Consider the following 19680-nt stretch of genomic DNA (forward strand, 5'->3'; position numbering starts at 1 on the left):
TCGCCAAAAATGGCACCATAGCCGTTTGAGCTGATCCGTAGTTGTACGCATGCGGCAGTACTAACCTGCAGCTTTCGTGTATACTATGGAGGTTCCACCAACGATAAAGATGGATATGCATGGAAACAAAACTGACTATTTAAATTAGAAATTAAGCCGTGGTTTGTTTATGACATGCTTGTCAAAGTAAAAGTAGATACTAAAAATAGAAGTTTGACGTAGCTTCACGTGCCAACCGCACTATGCTACGGCTGTTAGTTGATTTTTTTCGGGCCCCGCTATGCAATGTTTATACACTAGCCTTTATTTTTATGGACATTTAGTAAAATACTACGACTTTGGGGCTATTAATTATTATAAACTAATTGCTAGATTTGCGTCCGATACATTATTAACCAATTCACATGGCACGTTTCTCGGCAGAAAATAACACATGCACAAGTTCATCAGCTTGTAATTATTAGATGCAGACGCGCATTCACTTTGCAAAAGAAAAATAATTGGATGAAAGTCTAGCAACCAATTTATAATAGTTTATGTAATGATTACTCTGGTTATACTAGTACTACGGAATAAAAACAGCAGTCATGTACGGAACATTTTTTTTTTCAAGATTCTAGACCAATCATATGTATATATTTATCAATCGTGTGCAAAACAAATTTTTAGCAAGCAACATAAAATATCACATGAGTACTAGCATTTGACATACAAAATACGTTACCGAGCAAACACAAATATACAAGCAGTAGTTCGCGACTACAAAACATAAGTTAGCACATTTTTAATCACAAACACAAAATACAGTACTGTAGTAGCCTATTTATAACAAAATGTGGATGAACTGTGACGTGAATGGACAACTAGTACTTATCAACTGCTAAGCACATTTAATAGATCTCTAGCACTGTTTATCACAACGTTTATCTCTTAAAGAAGTCCAGCCTTTCGAAATCCACTACGAATAAGATCACCTCTATTTTCCATCATAGAATATGTACTAATGACCCAGTTGGCGTGGATGGATTTCAGTACGGATGTCCGTAGGTCCACTGTTGCATTTTCGTCTCCGCCATCGTCAAGAAGGCTCATTACTTCTTGAATGTACCAGTCGTGAAACTGACTCTTCAGTTGCTCCTTGTAGTCATAATTGAATGCTAGGTCTAAAGGCTGCAGACGATCAGTACAGCAGGCAGGCACGTATAGCGGAGTAATTCCGTTATCCTTAAGTTGTTTCACAACACTTTCGGTTCTGTGCGCGGCGTACATGTCAAAAATTGCTACAGCTTGCTGATTACAACTGGCAAGTAGTAGCGAGTCCCTAACACTGTTCATGTAAGGCACAATCACATTATCAATATACTCAAGCATGGAACTTTCGTTACTCCAATGATTCTCTGTGTAAGTTACGTTCCACTCTTCCAGGAATGACACACCCTTGGGTAGACACCTGTCAGTCTTTCCTGCGTAGATCAACTGAGGAGGAAGCATGTTACCGCTCTTAGTGATAGCCAGAAGAACGGTAATCTGACGTTTGTCGTCTAATCCGGATACGGAAACTTGCTTTGAGCCCTGTTCTTCCATTGTCCAGTCTCCACGGGGTACCATTTGGCAGCCAGTCTGATCCCAGTTGATGACAAGCTCCTCTGGTATATTGTGATCGTTAATTGGCACATGATCACTCGCTAATCTCCCGCGGCGTAGACTGCAAATTCGGTAACCATGGTATCGCTGTTTGACACGTAGGTTTCACGTGTAAGAATTAAAGTACAAGTAGATCTATTCCTGTTGAAATTATGATTTTTTTTTTTTTCAAATTGAAAATCCATGAATTTACGTCCCCACGAAACAGCCGTTTTTGACAAAACCACGAAATTTCGTGCCGACGAAATTAAATGATTTCACAGTATGCTAGTTTTTTATCTGTTATCATAAAAAATGCAACAGCTCATCTATGTTGCCTTAACTATGCTCATGGTTTATCTGCTATCCAGAAATGAAGTCTATAATTTGTCTACAGTTTACAGTTTTCTTGAAGAATACCATAGCTTACCAGTACTTTCAATCCACAAATAATTGCTTTATACAATGGCATGAGCTTACCTGCAACCCTTAAACAATGGCTGGTGCTTAATTGTAATCCACATGGAAACAAAGTCGAAAGATTATTATGGAACAGTATTATTGGTTCACCTGTAATATGTGAACAAAGTCAACAGCTAACCTGTCATGCTGGAACAATGGTTTCAGCTCAATTGGTATAAAGAGCTTAAATGTATTCCTGGAACAATGTCAAGGATCTACCTGTATTCCTGGAACAATATCAAGGATCTACCTGTATTTCTGGAATAATGTCAATCCTGGAACAATACAATGACTTCTTGTAACCCTGGAACAATATCATGACACTGAATTTGTCTGTAGTCCTGGATCAATGTCAAGCATTCATCTGTAATCCTGGAACAATGCCAGGAGTTTACCTGTAATCCCGGATCAATGTCAAGAGCTTACCTGTAGTCCTGGATCAATGTCAAGAGCTTACTGTAGTCCTGGATCAATGTCAAGAGCTTATCTGTAATCCTGGATCAATGTCAAGAGCTTATCTGTAGTCCTGGATCAATGTCAAGAGCTTATCTGTAATCCTGGATCAATGTCAAGAGCTTACCTGTAAGCCTAGATCAATGCAAAGAGCTTACCTATAATCCTGGATTTATGCCTAAAGCTAACCTGTAATCCTGGATCAATGTCAAGAGTTTACCTGTATTCCTGGATCAATGTCAATGTCAAGAGCTTACCTGTAATCCTGGATTAATGTCAAGAGTTTACATGTAATCCTGGAACATTGTCAAAAGCTTATCTATAATCAAGTTAAACAGTTATGGACAGTGTAAAATATGGAACAATGTCAAGAAAATACCTATTTCCAACCCAAGAATAATGTTAATAAGTCAAGAGCTTTACCTGTAATCCAGAAACCATGGCAGGAGCTTTATCACAGTATGTCATATTGGCAGTAGGGTAGAGTAAGTCACGACACAATGGGCTTCTATTAAGACAGGACAGTGCAGTAAACTGTCGCCATGTGTTGATGATTGTACTCACAGACTGGAAAGGTAAACATCTTCACATTGTATTATACAGAAAGACAATCATGTTCATTTATTAAGAATTGTTGATTTATTTCTAATTTCAGCAAGTTCTTACTACAATATGCTCAAAAATGCGACTCAAAAAGATCCCTTTAGCAGACTCTACCATAACTTTAAGTAGTCAAAATATAGAGAATATTACATGAGTGTCTTTTCATAATGACTTATTAAAGAATAAAATAATCAATTTTAGTCAACAAGTTTAATAAATTCAACGTCGAAAGACACAATTTTTTAACACAATATTCTTTTTATAACATGTAAGCTTTTTCTGCTGAAACATCAGAATTTCTTCTTTCATTACCTATTACAAACCAATAAAATTTGACTTATACTTCAAATGACGTCAACGTCAAGATTTATTACACTAGTGTAATATAAAATTTATGTAATGGCTTAATTTCACTCTGATTATGTCAAACATATGATAAAAGAAAGAAACCTTGTTTACATACCTCTAGATGAGCTACGACCTTTTCATTAGGTGTAAATGAGCGAGTTCTTACTCTCACATTCAGTTTCAGAGATATACAACCGTCTTTCATTTCTTTTCTGATTTCACCTGAAACATACCAATATTTACGACTTACTATATATCATAGTGATATCACCTGGAACATACCAATATTTACAACTTACTATATATCATAGTGATATCACCTGAAACATACCAATATTTACAACTAACTACATATCAAAGTGGTATCACCTGAAACATACCAATATTTACAACTAACTACATATCACAGTGATATCACCTGAAACATACCAATATTTACAACTAACTACATATCAGTGATATCACCTGGAACATACCAATATTTACAACTAACTATACATCACAGTGATATCACCTGGAACATACCAATATTTACAACTAACTACATATCACAGTGATATCACCTGGAACATACCAATATTTACAACTAACTATACATCACAGTGGTATCACCTGAAACATACCAATATTTACAACTAACTATTTATCACAGTGGTATCACCTGGAACATACCAATATTTACAACTTACTATGTATCACCGTGGTATCACCTGGAACATACCAATATTTACAACTAACTATGTATCACAGTGGTATCACCTGAAACATACCAATATTTACAACTTACTATGTATCACAGTGGTATCACCTGGAACATACCAATATTTACAACTAACTACATATCACAGTGATATCACCTGGAACATACCAATATTTTTTTATTTATTTATTTTTTTTTTTGGATTTAACGTCGCACCGACACATGATGGGTCATATGGCGACTTTCCAGCTTTCATGGTGGAGGAAGACCCCAGGTGCCCCTCCGTGCATTATTTCATCATGAGCGGGCACCTGGGTAGAATACCAATATTTACAACTAACTACGTATCACAGTGATATCACCTGGAACATATCAATATTTACAACTAACTACATATCACAGTGATTTCACCTGAAACATACCAATATTTACAACTAACTATATATCACAGTGATTTCCCCTGAAACATACCAATATTTACAACTAACTACATATCACAGTGATATCACCTGAAACATACCAATATTTATAACTAACTATATATCCCAGTGATATCACGGGAACATACCAATATTTACAATTATGTATCACTGTCATTTAACATGGAATATACCAATATTTACGACTATATATCAATTAATATCACCTGAAATATATCAATATTGAGCACTATGTATCACTGGGAACTGGGGCTAATGACAACACTATAACATTCACTTTCAGAGATGTCTGTTTGCTCCCGAGTCACACAGACATAATTTGGGTCATATGGTGTCTTTTCTGCCTTTGAGAGCGAAAGATCACAGATGCCCCTGTAGGCATTCTTTCAGGCAAACGTAAGCACCCTGGTAGACTTACTAACCTCTATGCCACAGCGATAAAGGGCAAGTGATTCAAAGTTAGCATACTTAATGATAAGACATGGAGGCTATTTTAGAGATACTAAGTTTCTCAACTTACATCAATTGACACATTTCAATATCACTGAAAACTACTGGGAATCGTAATCGCATATGGTGGGGGGAGTAAATGACCAAGCTACAAGTCTTACTGACAAATAGCCTTTTCTTCTCCTAACAGATAATAAATTTAATACACAACAGGGCCTAAAATGCCCTGTATCACTCACATGAGTAAACCAGATGACCAAATTTTGACAAGTATTTTGAAATCAAGTTGAATTTGTTGTCTCTGAAGTGATTAATAGAAGCAGCGTTCGACACTAACGGTGTCCCGGGATCCCGAGGACACCAAAAATCCGCAAGGGATCCTAAAGTTCACAATTTCGGTGTTCCGTCGGGACTCTTGATTTTCAGATAAAATATGATTCTAAACAATGAAATTCCCCAGTCTTGTTCGCTCAAACATCGGTCTTTTGCTAAGCCAGGGCGTTCAGTTGACCCGAGGTCCCGGGTTTTGACCCGCGAAAATCGAGAAAAACTCGTATTTTACCCGCATAAATTACGGCACGTGCGTCGGCTTGACTCGCGGAAATTTACTTAGATGCGTTCCAAGTTCGATAGTTCTGCCCCCTGTCAATCAAAATCCCAGTGAATTTCAATATTGTTCGCCGGCACAAGCGGAAATATGGCAGTAGGCGGAGCGTCATATGTTAATTAGCTACCGACAGATGTCAGTCACGCCACGCGCCAAATGACACGTGCTTATCTCGCGGTTTGTATTTAGTACAATATGCCTTGTCATTATCAAAGGTGTTTATTGATCAATGTTTACAAGTTAATTGATAAACAATGCAGCCTTAGATTATCGTGTTTGTACCATTATTTTGTGTGCTCGATACGATTACATGAGCCGGTCGGCCGTTACGGTCTGTAACAAATTTATTATCATTGCCGAGGCTTTGTTTGGGCAAAACAAATTAAATAAGCAGAAATTATACGTGGTATGATGAGAAAATAAAGTTAAAACAGTTATCTTTTCAAGAACTTTAACTGTTACATTTGTTTTTCGTATTTGTCACTCGTTTTCTAGACCGACATTTTCGAACATTTTTATCATTTCTTAAAAGATTTTTCTAGTACAAACTAAAATAAAAAGCCAATAAAACGTCTGCATTTACGAAAAATATGATCACTGTTGCCAAAGCAGCTCCTATTTAGAAGAATTTGCTGATAATAAAAGCATGCAAACACTAAACCCCACCCACTTTTAGGCAATGTGCAAAATAAAACAACTAAAATATGAAATCTGTTATGACCAATGTACTAGTTTTAGATAAAGTCTGTGGGAGTTGCATTAATAAGGCCTAAAAAATCTTTGTATCTGGTAACATGCTCAAAAAATTAGGGTAGGTAGGTTGGAACATTTTTTTTTTTTTTTTGAATTTTTTTTTTATTTAAAGGGAGACTTTTCGGAATTTTTTTTTTATGTCAAAAAAATGATTACAAATAAGGGGGTTATAAGGGGGAATGAACTAGGCGGCATACATTTAGACGAACTACAACAAATGGCAGAGGAGTGCGATGGTAGTGAAGATGAGGGGGAAGAGGACTTGGACAGAAATGACATTATTCTTTTACAGCAAAAGTCATACAAGCTACTGTTGTCATTGATGTAAAATGGAAATAAAGTGGAAATAAAATACATGTAGTACTGTAAACAGTTGTGTTTGTTAGATTTTAGTTTTTTCATGTTCTTAGTACACATTTTGTTATCAGGGACTCTTAATTTTCAGCAGGGATTCCTAAATTTCCCAGCAGGTATTCCTTCGGGATACCTGGCAAAAAAGTTAGTGTCAAACGCTGATAGAAGGATTTTCTTCTTGGCCTATTTTTTACTTGCAGATAACTGTCTTGATCTAGATTTCATCCAGACAACAATTCTATCCATGGTTCATGTGTACCAGGTAGAAAATGTGGCCTCACAGCAGAGCGAACAATGTTTTTTTTTCTTTTTGTTGGATTTAATGTCGCACCGACACATGATAGGTCATATGGCGACTTTCTAACTTTAATGGTGGAGGAAGACCCCAGGTGCCCCTCCGTGTATTATTTCATCACGAGCGGGCACCTGGGTAGAACCACCGACCTTCTGTAAGCCAGCTGGATGGCTTCCTCACATGAAGAATTCAACGCCCCGAGTGAGGCTCAAACCCACATCGATGAGGGGCAAGTGATTTGAAGTCAGCGACCTTAACCACTCGGCCACGGAGGCCCCCCGCAAACAATGTTTAGAATATACAGTAATCCATCACTCTTTACCATTAAGACATAAAATTTACCCATATCTTTGTAGTGAGCACAAATCCTGTCCACAGAAAAGTCCTTGAAAATGACCTTGTCAATAAATCCAGACATTACGTAGTCTAAATTCTTCTTGTTTTTACTGTCAATCTTCATGTCTCCATTGACTGTTAGCTTGACGATATCACCTTCATTTACATAGTTACCCAATCTTCTGTCTCTTTCAGAGATCAAACCTGAAATGTAAATGTGACTTTGTTTCATTACGAAAATAGGAGTGATGATGAGGACAGTGTTAGTAAGTCTAAAATAGTAAATTCCATCAAACATAACTTACATGGAACAACACTGGTGTGACAAAAAACTTGTCATAATAATTTTCTATTTATCATATTTATGCACTTTTATCAATCCCATCAGACAATGTTTTGTTACTTTAAACATGTATATGACTACAATCAATTTATCTCCTCTAACTGAATATCAGTTTCAAGTATCTATTACCAATGAAAGCACACACCAGTAGTCTATGTCAACCAGAGTATACATGAGCAGTCTATGTTAAAGAGAGTACACATATGCAGTTCATGTCAATGACAGTACACATGTGCAGTCTGTGTCAAAGAGAGTATACACCAGTAGTCTATGTTGAAGAGAGTACACACCAGTAGTCTAAGTCAAAGAGAGTACACACCAGTAGTCTAGGTTAAAGAGAGTACACACCAGCAGTCTATGTCAAAAAAGAGTTCACACCAGCAGTCTACGTCAAAGAGAGTACACACCAGCAGTCTATGTCAAAGAGAGTACACACCAGCAGTCTATCTCAAAGAGAGTACACACCAGCAGTCTATGTCAAAGAGAGTACACACCAGCAGTCTAAGTCAAAGAGAGTAAACACCAGTAGTCTAGGTTAAAGAGAGTACACACCAGCAGTCTATGTCAAAAAGAGTTCACACCAGCAGTCTATGTCAAAGAGAGTACACACCAGCAGTCTATGTCAAAGAGAGTACACACCAGCAGTCTATGTCAAAGAGAGTACACACCAGCAGTCTATGTCAAAGAGAGTACACATATGCAGTTTATGTCAAAGAGAGTACACACCAGCAGTCTATGTCAAAGAGAGTACACATCATTAGTCTATGTCAAAGTGAGTACACACCAGTAGTTTATGTCAAAGAGGGTACACACCAGTAGTCTAAGTCAAAGAGAGAACACACTGACAGTCTAAGTCATAGAGAGTTTACACCAGTAATCTATGTCAAAGGGAGTACCCACCAGTAGCAGGGATTCCACTGGCCATAACTTTTTTTGGCTACAAAATACATGTCAATAAAGCGTTTTTGGTAGTGGGTGCATGCAGCGGATGTGTTCTCCAACACATTGTGCATGTTGCAACATTTTGTCATTTTTGTAGTTTATTTCATTATTTAATTGTTAAAACTTTCACTGGGGGTCAGGGAAATACAGGCATGAAATGGTGGCCTCTGGTGCATTTTCAGGTCCAAAATTTTGAGGTAATGGAGGGGTTAGTATTCTCTTGATAAGAGTGGGGGGGGGGGGGGGGGGTCAGGAAAAATTATGAAATACAGGTATGGAATAGTGGTCTCTGACATGTTTCTGCATCTAATTTTTAAGAAAATATTATTCCTTTGCCAAAATAGTAGGGTACATCTTCGATGAGTATAGGACACTTCTCAGCTAATTGGGGCACGGTAGGTAGATCTTCTCTGAATGACCAAAATTCATTGGAAATTGGGGTTGCGAAAATGTGTGACAAATGGAAAAAAGGCCATCAAGACAAGAGTTATTTATAAACTTATTTTCTATGACCATAGTTAATTTTTACCATTCATTTCTTCTTGTTTTATCAGTTTTTTATTTGAATTTGCAAAAATTAATCTACGGTCATGAATGATGGAAAATTATCACAGATGTCCATTGTTCATATGAAAAACGATGCCGTGAAATTTATAACTGATGTGTGTTTTTCATTTAACAGCTATCACTGCCTTTTAAGGTAGTACAGGTGTAATAGAGTACCTCCTTTTTGAAGAGTATTCAATTCCCAACATAAACCCACTTTTACTGCAATTCTCAGGGGGCGTAGGTTCAAGCCCTACTGGGACCAAATTTGTTTTTCTCTTATTTTCCATTTTTTTCTGGCAAGTTTTTACTTCTTTCAAGACCTATAATTGATTTATTGTGCAACAAGAGTGCCAGAATGTCACAATATACACCTGTCACAGCCAATTTCTTTACTCTAGCACCTGTATTTGCAAATGGAATTTTAATTTTGTGGTTGTTTAGTAATCATTGTAAGTCTTTTGTTTTTCTAAGTCCGCAAAAATTGGAAAGTATCATCTATGTTGTACCACAGAAAAGTGGTCTTGTTTTTTTCCCTATGGTCAATTATAAAAATGTTACAATATAAGCTATTTATAAAAAAAAAAAAATAAAAAAAATAAAATAATTTCAGTCCACACAAAAATCTTTACCAGGTAGAGATTGGTAAAAATACACATCAAAATTGGATGTAGCATGCATGTTGTACTACAGAAAAGTGGTCTCCATTTTTCCCTACGACTAGTAATGAAAAAGTTACAATATAAGCTATTTATAGTAACAACAAAGGGAAGTAATTCTAAAGAAGGGAACTGCACATGACACTTTGTCTCATGATGGTGTATAATTGTGCCAAGGTACATCAAAATCCCTCCATGCATGAAGAAGAAATGCTTCGGACAAAGTCATTCTTGTATCTGACCTTTGGCCTCTAAGTGTGACCTTGACCTTAGATCTAGGGTCCAGGTTCTTGCACATGACACACCGTCTCATGGTGGTGAACATTTATGTCAAGTTATATCAAAATCCCTTTATGAATGAAGAAGAAATGCTCCGGACAAAGTCATTCTTGTATCCTTTGACCTCTAAGTGTGCCCTTGACCTTAGACCTAGGGACCTGGTTCTTGCGCATGACACTCCGCCTTGTGATGGTGAACATTTGTGCCAAGTTATATTAATATCCCTCCAACGATGAAGAAGATATGCTCCAGACAAAGTTTTCTTTCTTGTATCCTTTGACCTCTAAGTGTGACCTTGACCTTAGACCTAGGGACCTGGTTCTTGCACATGACACTCCGTCTCATGATGATGTACAATTGTGCCTACTTTCATCAAAATCCCTCCATGCATGAAGAAGATATGCTCCGGACAAAGTCATTCTTGAATTTGACCTTTGACCTCTAAGTGTGACCTTGACCTTAGACCTAGGGACCTGGTTTTTGCACACGACACTCCGTCTCATGATGGTGAACAACTGTGCCAAGTTTCATCAAAATCCCTCCATGCATGTAGAAGATATGCTCCGGACAAAGTCTGTGGACGCCGCCCGTCCGGCCGCCCGCCAGGGGCGTTCCCATAAGACGTCGTGTTTTTCAAACGGGCGTATAAAAATGGACAAAAATAATTTGATAAGCGACTTCTTGCTGTTCAAAGTGAATTTACTACTTAAACAGAAGGAGTAGAGTTACTCATCTTTAAAAATATTGAGTTACATGTGGTAAAAGTTCTCTATTTTGCTTTCACTCTTTAGTTTACATACTGTGGAAGAAATTTAGGTAGGTTTTACATCTGGCCCAAGGTCATTTTTGAATGAAGTAAGCAAAATTCAAAACAGGAACACAGGATTAGACCTTGTTTTTCCATGTTGAAGTTAGAATTCTGTATCATTAAGTCCATTTACTTGAGGAACCCTAGATAAAATGATATTCATATTTTTATTTTGTGTTTTCTAATTGTTTACCAATAGTTTGATGATTCTTTTATTAAAATTAATGGTAAAATGAGTTATCTGCAAACATTTTGTAAAGTGGTCATCACTTTGAAATTTATCTCTACTTAAGCTAGAGGAGATACCATAAGTTAAACAAAATTTTGAAAAAACGACACGGTAAATGTTATTAAAAACTGCAAAGCAGTGCGAAACACGGTAATCTTTAAGAATATACCAAGCAAATGCTATTTTGTAAACATTGCTATTACACCTCTACTACCTTAAATTCAGTCTGTGAAGCAGGATTTTCATTTCTTTGATGACAACAGAAAACTACTTTGCCAAATTACTTCAATCAATGATGACATTTGTAAAGGCGGAGCTAAATAATTTTGCCAATAAAATATGTCACGCGTTCTACATTCAAAGCTGTCATTGGTTTATCGCATGTCTAGATTAAAGTCAAAGATTGAGAGGCAGCGTTGTGTAATGGATGTCGAATCACTAATCCCTCGGCTGGTGGTGAGCTGTGTATTATGAACGGAAACGGCCGCGGGTAATATTGATTTTTAGGCTAGATAGAGAGTACTTAAGACAAAGCAATACATATTATGAAAAATACATTTATGGCAAAAAAAATGTTGCTACCTTTTTTTTTGCCATGATTGGCAAAAAAAAGTAAGTAACCACCAAATACAATTGTGGAAATGCACCATCACTTAATGAGATGGTAACTTACCTATGAGAGTATACACCATGAGTTTATCTCCGCCCTGTTTCTGGTGACTGAACATCAGTTTATGATGGTTGAGTCTCTGTTTTCCTTTCTTTTCTCTCCATGTACTGAAACACTGAAGTTACAGGTATATTACAGTAACATTATTGAAAACTGAAACTGCAGTGTATAAGCATAATTATGTGTAGGACAGTAATTGTCAATTGTTAATTTTTGAGATATGCACAACAAAAATTCGGACCAACAGACAGCAGGACAAGGCCATAATTATTAATTTATTAATGTCCCCTCTCTGCTCCCACACCCCGTATTTTTTTTTTGGAGGTGGGGTGGGGTGGGGGGGGGGGGGGGATTGGGGTGCAAAAATCTAAAAGGAGAACACACAAGGAACATTTTTTAATTTTTTCTTCAATTTTTTCTTTAATTCTAACAACCATTAAAGATTACTGGATGATTTGTCTTTAATAGTTTTTTATAGGAATATTCCATTTGATAACATGACCTTTTTTCTGTATTCTTTTAGTTTAATTAATTTTAAAATTGGGTTAGAAAGTACATGTAAGTGACGGTTCAATTCATGAAAATGTATCATAACATTCATAATTAATAAATCATTAAATATCAATAACGTTTACATTAACATTAAAGAAAATATCCAAATTTTGAGAAAAGCAAAAAAGAAACATGAAATAACATGCTGCCCTAAACTTTTGTGTTCTTTTACACATCTTTTTTCAGTATATTTCATTCTCTTTTCAATGTTTGTTTGTTTTTGGTTTACCACCGTTTTTCAACAGTATTTCAGTTATGTAATGGCGGGCAGTTAACCTAACCAGTGTTCCTGGATTCTGTACAAGTACAAACCTGTTCTCCGAAAGTAACTGCTAACTTCCCAACATGAATTATCAGAGGTGGAGGACAAATGATTTCAGATACAATGTCTTTTATCAAATCGTCTCGGAGAACATATGCCCCGCCCGAGATTCGAACTCCCGACCCCACGATCCGTAGACCAACGCTCTCCCTACTGAGCTAAGCCTAAGATTTGAATAAATTGTCAGAGTGCACTTTGTAAGAAGACAGTAAATACAATAAGAGCTGTCCGTAAGACAGCCAATGCTCGTCTATTCAAAATATTGTCCCAGAAGCAGGAAAATATTACCCAAAATGTCAAAATATCTAAAGAGTTTTAAGTTCAAAAGGGGACATAATTTGACCAAAATGCGTGTCAGAGTTATTGGACTTGATGCTACCAACTAGTTTTATAACCCCGAAGGCACATGTGAAGTTTCAACTTAATATCTGCATTTGTTCTGCAGATGGTAACTTGCATGCAAAACTTTAACCAGAATTTTCTAAGTCCAAAAGGGGGCATAATTTGCCCAAAATACATGTCAGAGATATGGGACTTGATCCAGTGAGGTTTGTAATTGATCTCGAATAGTCGAGCTACCGACATCGGTGCTGATGCCAGGGTGAGTAGAATAGCTAGACTATTCTTTGAATAGTCAACTAAAAATGTACTTACACTCTCAAATGTTTCATGGAGTAACAGCGGCAGCATAAATTTCTCACTGTATTCCTTAAAGCTGACATATTTGCCTAACAGTGGGAACAGTGTGTGGTTGCTATGGTTACAAAGATCACTGGTAATATCTGGCGGTTTGGCTCGCCCATATTGCCGTTCCATTTTCTCTGAAATATCAAATAAAGTCAATTACCTTCATCTACAATTTGATACTTTGCTGATGTATCTTTCTTTTGTCCTAGTTAGTTCTCTTATTCATTGAAATCAGTAAAATGCACAAAAATTTTGAGGTACTAAGCATATGCATTTGTTAAAATAAATTCAAAACTAGAATGTGTCTGTAGGACACAGGGTGTGCCCCCACGTGATACATTTGTCACAAATAAGGGGCAATAATTCAAATGTTTGCAGTCTTAATGGGGTATAGCCTCAACAAACATTTTATGAAAAGGATTCATTATTCTAGGCCCTATACTTTTTGAGCTATGAGCATCACAAACAAAAAATCCACTATTTTGGCTATGTCAAGGGCCATAACTCTGTAATAAGAGCTAAGATTCTCAAGAAGAATGCCAAGTGTGCTAGGTCACATCACAATAAAGACTCCAGCAAGGTTTCCTGAATTTACATCAAATACTTTTTCAGCTAAGCACATAGTTAGGTGATAAAGTGCATTTTTTTACTATTTCAGGGGCCATAACTTTAAAAATAGGGGGTAGAGCCAGCCAAAAAATTAGAGGTAAGCAAGTTTATATCATGATAAAGATTTATGCAAGTTTTCAACCATTTATATAAAATACTTTTTGAGCTAGGTGCGTCACAAGGTGAAAATGTACATTTTTGACTATTTCAGGGGCCATAACTCTAAAAATAGGGGGCGGACCCAAATGAAAAATATGAGGTGCACAAGTTCATATCATGAGTAAGACTCATGCAAGGTTTAATGAGCCTATATCAAATACAGATGTACTTCTTGAGCTAGGCATGTCACAAGGTGAAAATGTGCATTTTTGACTATTGCAGGGGCCAAAACTAAAATAGGAGGTGCGCAAGTTCATATCATGATTAAGACTCATGCAAGGTTTCATGAATCTATATCAAATACTTTTTGAGCTAGGCATGTCACAAGGTGAAAATGTGCATTTTGACTATTTCAGGGGCCATAACTCTGAAAATAGGGGGCGGAGCCAGATGAAAACTAGAGCTATCACTAAAGGTGATGAATGTACCCCCCGCATGCACTGACACAGTACATTGCAATTTGACGCACACAAGATTGCATAATTATGTGGACTGTATGTATACAGTATAGTAACAAAAAACAAAGTCCCATAACTACGCAGAATATTTATCTAAAAGAATGTAACATGCACCATGCACAACTAGGGTTGGTACTGATCACTTGTGTGAAGTTTCATTAAATTGTGTGTAAGGGTTTGGTAGATTAGGCAGGCACAAGACTGCATATGCAGACTGTATGTACATAGTATGTTAACAAGAAACACAGTCCCATAACTCTGCAATTTTTGTCGCTGAAAGAACCTAACATGCCCCATGCACAACTACTGTTGTTACTGATCACTTGTGTGAAGTTTCATTAAATTGTGTCAAGGGGATGAGGAGAGATGGTGCGCACAAGATTGTGTCTATGTATATAGTATAGTAACAAAAAAAAACAAAGTCCCATAACTCTGCAAATTTTTTTTCTGAAAGAACCTAACATGCCCCATGCACAACTACTGTTGTTACTGATCAGTTGTGGAAGTTCATTAAATGTGTCAAGGGGTGAGGAGAGTGGTGCGCAAAGATTGTGTATGTATATAGTATAGTAACAAAAAAACAAAGTCCCATAACTCTGCAATTTTTTTTCTAAAAAAACCTAACATGCCCATGCACAACTACTGTGGTATGATCACTTGTGAAGTTTCATTAAATTGTGTCAAGGGATGAGGAGAGATGGTGCGCACAAGATTGTGTCTATGTATATAGTATAGTAACAAAAAAACAAAGTCCCATAACTCTGCAATTTTTTTCTAAAAAAACTAACATGCCCCATGCACAACTACTGTTGGTACTGATCACTTGTGTGAAGTTTCATTAAATTGTGTCAAGGGGATGAGGAGAGATGGTGCGCACAAGATTGTGTCTATGTATATAGTATAGTAACAAAAAAACAAAAGTCCCATAACTCTGCAAATTTTTTTTCTAAAAGAACCTAACATGCCCCATGCACAACTACTGTGAGTACTGATCACTTGAGTGAAGTTTCATTAAATTGTGTCAAGGGGATAAGGAGAGATGGTGCGCACAAGATTGCGTCTACGGACAGACGGCCAGACGGACAGACAGACAGACAGACAACCTGAAACCAGTATACCCCCCTCTACAACTTTGTTGTAGGGGGGTACAAATAGGATGTGTGCAAGTTCATATCATGATTAAGACTCCAGCAAGGTTTCATGAATCTATATCAAATACTTTTTGAGCTAGGCGTGTAACAAGGTTAAAATGTGCATTTTTGACTAATTCAGGGGCCATTACTCTGAAAATAGGGGACAGAGCCAGACGAAAAATAGAAGGTGCGCAAGTTCATATCATGATAAAGACTCATGCAAGGTTTCATCAATTTATATCAAATACTTTTCAAGCTAGGCGCGTCACGAACTTCGGACGGACGGACGCATGCACTGACAGACGGATGGACGCACGGACAAGACCAAATCTATATGCCCCCACCACTCATGGGGGTGCACAATCAGTAAAATATCAATTTGTATCCAAATTGTTTTGAAATCCACAATGTACTACTTTTTAGCAGAAGATACATATATATACTGCATTTTATCATACCTTTTTCTTCAAACCAGTTAGGTGACCATTTCAGTATAACTCTAAGGAAGTTATTCCATTGAAGATTTGGTACATTTTCCACCATATTGCTAGGCATTAACTCAGTCAAGTCAGTGTTGCCCGTTATGTTTGGCACTAATGGCTGGAACGGCTGCCGGCCTGGCACATTGGTTAATGGGGCGAGATTCGAACCACTTGCGCCTGTTGTTTGATTTCTACTGCCCTGCTTCTGTTTGACAGGAAAATATACTTGTTGAACACATCATTTTAACTGTACTTTCAATATATCAAACATGGGGGTTTCTTTGGATACGGACATGTAACTGAGGTACACATGTAACCTAGATAGGGGCCTTCATGAAAGAGAGACAAGAGAAGCTCTCCATATATATTTAAAAACCATATGTACATTAACATTTAAACAAGTGACAAACAAGAGCACCATTGAGCAAGAGCAACTTGTCTGCAAGTGCTTGATAATATGTAAGAAAAGGGTTATGACTCTTGGCCTTCTTACTCATCTCAATTGATAACAACTTAAAAATGTATGAAGTTTCAAAGCTATAGAAAGTATTCATGGAAAGTGAACTTAAACAAAAACAAGAGCACCGCCTTGTGTGTGCAGACACTCATCTGATTTTTTTGCCTCTGTATAATAGAAATATTGACCTACCCATGATTTTCTAAGTCCAAAAGGGGCAATAATTCTTGCAAAAAGCAATGCAGAGTTACGGTACTTACTGTGCAGTGTCACCTTTTAATGGCGAATAACTGCTCCAAGTTTTAAAGCAATAGCTTTGACCGTAAAGGAGCAAAGCTGACCTAAACAAAAAACTTAACCAAGAAATCTGATATTTTCTAAGTCAAAAAGCGGCCATAATTCTTGCAAAAAGCAGGATGGAGTTATATTTCTTGCTTTACAGAGTCAGCTTTTGATGGTGAACAAGTGTTGCAAGTTTTAAAGCAAAAGCTTTGATAGTTTAAGAGAAAAGCTGACCTAAACACAAAACTTAACCAAGAAATCTGATTTTCTAAGTCCAAAAGGGCCATAATTCTTGCAAAATGCAGGATAGAGTTATGTTTCTTGCAATACAGAGTCATATTTTGATGGTGAACAAGTGTTGCAAGTTTCAAAGCAATAACTTTAATAATTTAGGAGAAAAGCTGACATAAACATAAAACTTAACCAAGAAATCTGATATTTTCTAAGTCCAAAAGGGGCCATAATTCTTGCAAAAAGCGGGATGGAGTTATGTTTCTAGCTGTACAGAGTCAGCTAATGATGGTGAACAAGTGTTGCAAGTTTTAAAGCAATAGCTTTGATAGTTTAGGAGAAAAGCTGACCTTAACATAAAACTTAACCAGGCAACGCCGATAACAATAACTCATTTTGTTTCCAAAAAATATCAGATGAGCTAAAAACAACCATGAAATACTGATTTTCTATGTTAAAAAGTTCCGTAATTCTTTCAAAATGCAAGAAAGAGTTATAGGTTTTGACCTACATACTAATCTAATGATAATAAACAAATGTATAAAATTTCAAAGCAATAGCAAAAATTTTCACAAAACCAAATGATGACAATACCTTGTGAATTGTTTTCAAAAATCAGACAAGCTATAAACAGATATAAAGGAATAAAAGACATACCTGAAGCAGAACTGATGACTGTATATGAGTTGATACAGTTGATCTCACTGAAGGCACAGGTTTCGCTATACTTCTGCTCATAGAGGTAGATGTTCCACTTCCCACTGCTGTTGAGATGTTTAAAATACTTGGTGTAGTTTTACTTATAGTCACTAATGTTGTAGATATTGAACTTACACCTGGAGTGAACAATGATGATGAGGCTATACCTACAGTTATAGATGAAGTTACACTCGTTGATAATGAGGCAGATGTTGCTGTAGACGAAACTACTGGTAGTGAAGATGAAACTGACTTTGTTACTAATATATCATTTTCTGTTGAAGAAATTGTAATTTTACTTCCACTAGACCTACTCATATTTTTGCTGTTTTCATCTGACCTACATTTCAAGTTCTTTTCCTTGTTCCCACTTTCAGAATGTTTAGAACTTGACTGCTTTTCCATCTTCTGCCCACTACTATGTCTGTCTTTAACACCGGAATGTTTTCTATCCTCACTTTTCTTTCCATGCTTCTCTTTATCTACTCTACTGTCCCCACTATCATTCCTACCCCTGTTCTTACTTTCATCTGATTTGAGAACATTTTTATCACTTTTATTTTCTTTATCCAAATTTTTGTCCTTTGACTTCTGTTCTGTATCCTTCCTACTATTCCCACTTCCACTTTTTTCCCTATTTTTACTATCTTTAGATGATGGATGAGTGCTTTCTTTATCTTTTCTATCTCTATCACGTTCTTTGTCTTTGCTAATCTTATGTCTGTCTGACTTGTCATCTTTTCCCTTGTCTGATCTATGACGGTTTTTATCAGTATGTGCTTTTGAACGAGAGCTTTCTTTATCAGGTTTGTTTTCATTTCTCTTGTCTTTATCAGCATTCTGAAATGATTGTTCACTTTGTCTTGTGTCTCCTCTAGCACTCCTTTCACTCTGAACTAATGATTTATTTTTGTGTTTGTTATTCTCTTTATCTGAATCCTTTATGTTCTTTTCTGTAATTCTTTGGTGCAGTTTAGCAGTTACATTTACAGATGTAGACTGGACTGTGGATGGCACTGAGGTGGAAGTTACCGTTGATATAGTTGTTGTTACTATGGATACAGAAGATGTTGTTATTCTTCCTTGTGTAGGTAACTGTGGCACTGTAGTAATAATCAACAATATGTATTCAGTTTTTGTGACAGATCCCCGATAGCAGATAGACTTAGTCAATACAATAACCTATCAGGTGACGACAATACCTCATAGATTTTTTTTAAAAATAAGACAAGCTAATAAAGGTAAACTTAAGCATAAATGGATGATAAAAGAGGTCACTATAATCAGAATTACCTTGTCTATCCAAAACGTAAAGTGACAGTTAGGTAACTAGCCATAAAAGTAATTTAGGTAAAGAAGTGAGTTTCATATGTGAAATGTTGGTTTGATCATACCCCGTGAACATTATTTTATCATTTTTTTAATTCTAGTGATATACAAGCAAAAGAAGTCTATAATAAAGGTCTGTTCCTAATAAAGCAGTCTTCAAAGTTTCATAACATTTTGAGAGATAATAATATTAAGTGTACATTGGAGAAAAGAAATGTTTGACTTTCAACTATTTGTTTGTTTTGGATCTAACACCTTTTTTCAACAGCATTTCAGTAATAAAACGGCGGGCAGTTAACCTTACCAGTGTTCCTGGATTCTGTACCAATACAAACCTGTTCTCTGCAAATAACTGCCAACTTTCCCACCTGAATCAGAGG

General features: G+C 36.6%; 1 protein-coding gene across 2 annotated transcripts in view; it reads right to left on the reverse strand.

Moving 5' to 3' along the window:
* LOC123551942 (serine-rich adhesin for platelets-like) overlaps positions 1-19680 on the reverse strand; it is a 101039-nt gene that overhangs the window by 39336 nt on the left and 42023 nt on the right. Inside the window, exons 4-10 of one of the 2 annotated variants that reach the window (XM_053541503.1) lie at positions 17930-19074; positions 16279-16507; positions 13429-13595; positions 11904-12015; positions 7431-7628; positions 3605-3711; positions 2962-3105 (exon numbers count right to left, since the gene is read on the reverse strand). In XM_053541503.1, the coding sequence (XP_053397478.1) occupies positions 2962-3105; positions 3605-3711; positions 7431-7628; positions 11904-12015; positions 13429-13595; positions 16279-16507; positions 17930-19074 (2102 nt within the window). Of the gene's footprint in view, positions 1-2961; positions 3106-3604; positions 3712-7430; positions 7629-8667; positions 8705-11903; positions 12016-13428; positions 13596-16278; positions 16508-17929; positions 19075-19680 lie in introns of those variants that run through there. The other variant, XM_045341257.2, reaches the window with a different exon arrangement.

The sequence above is a fragment of the Mercenaria mercenaria genome, chromosome 4 (assembly GCF_021730395.1).
Source record: "Mercenaria mercenaria strain notata chromosome 4, MADL_Memer_1, whole genome shotgun sequence".
Lineage (NCBI taxonomy): Eukaryota > Metazoa > Mollusca > Bivalvia > Venerida > Veneridae > Mercenaria > Mercenaria mercenaria.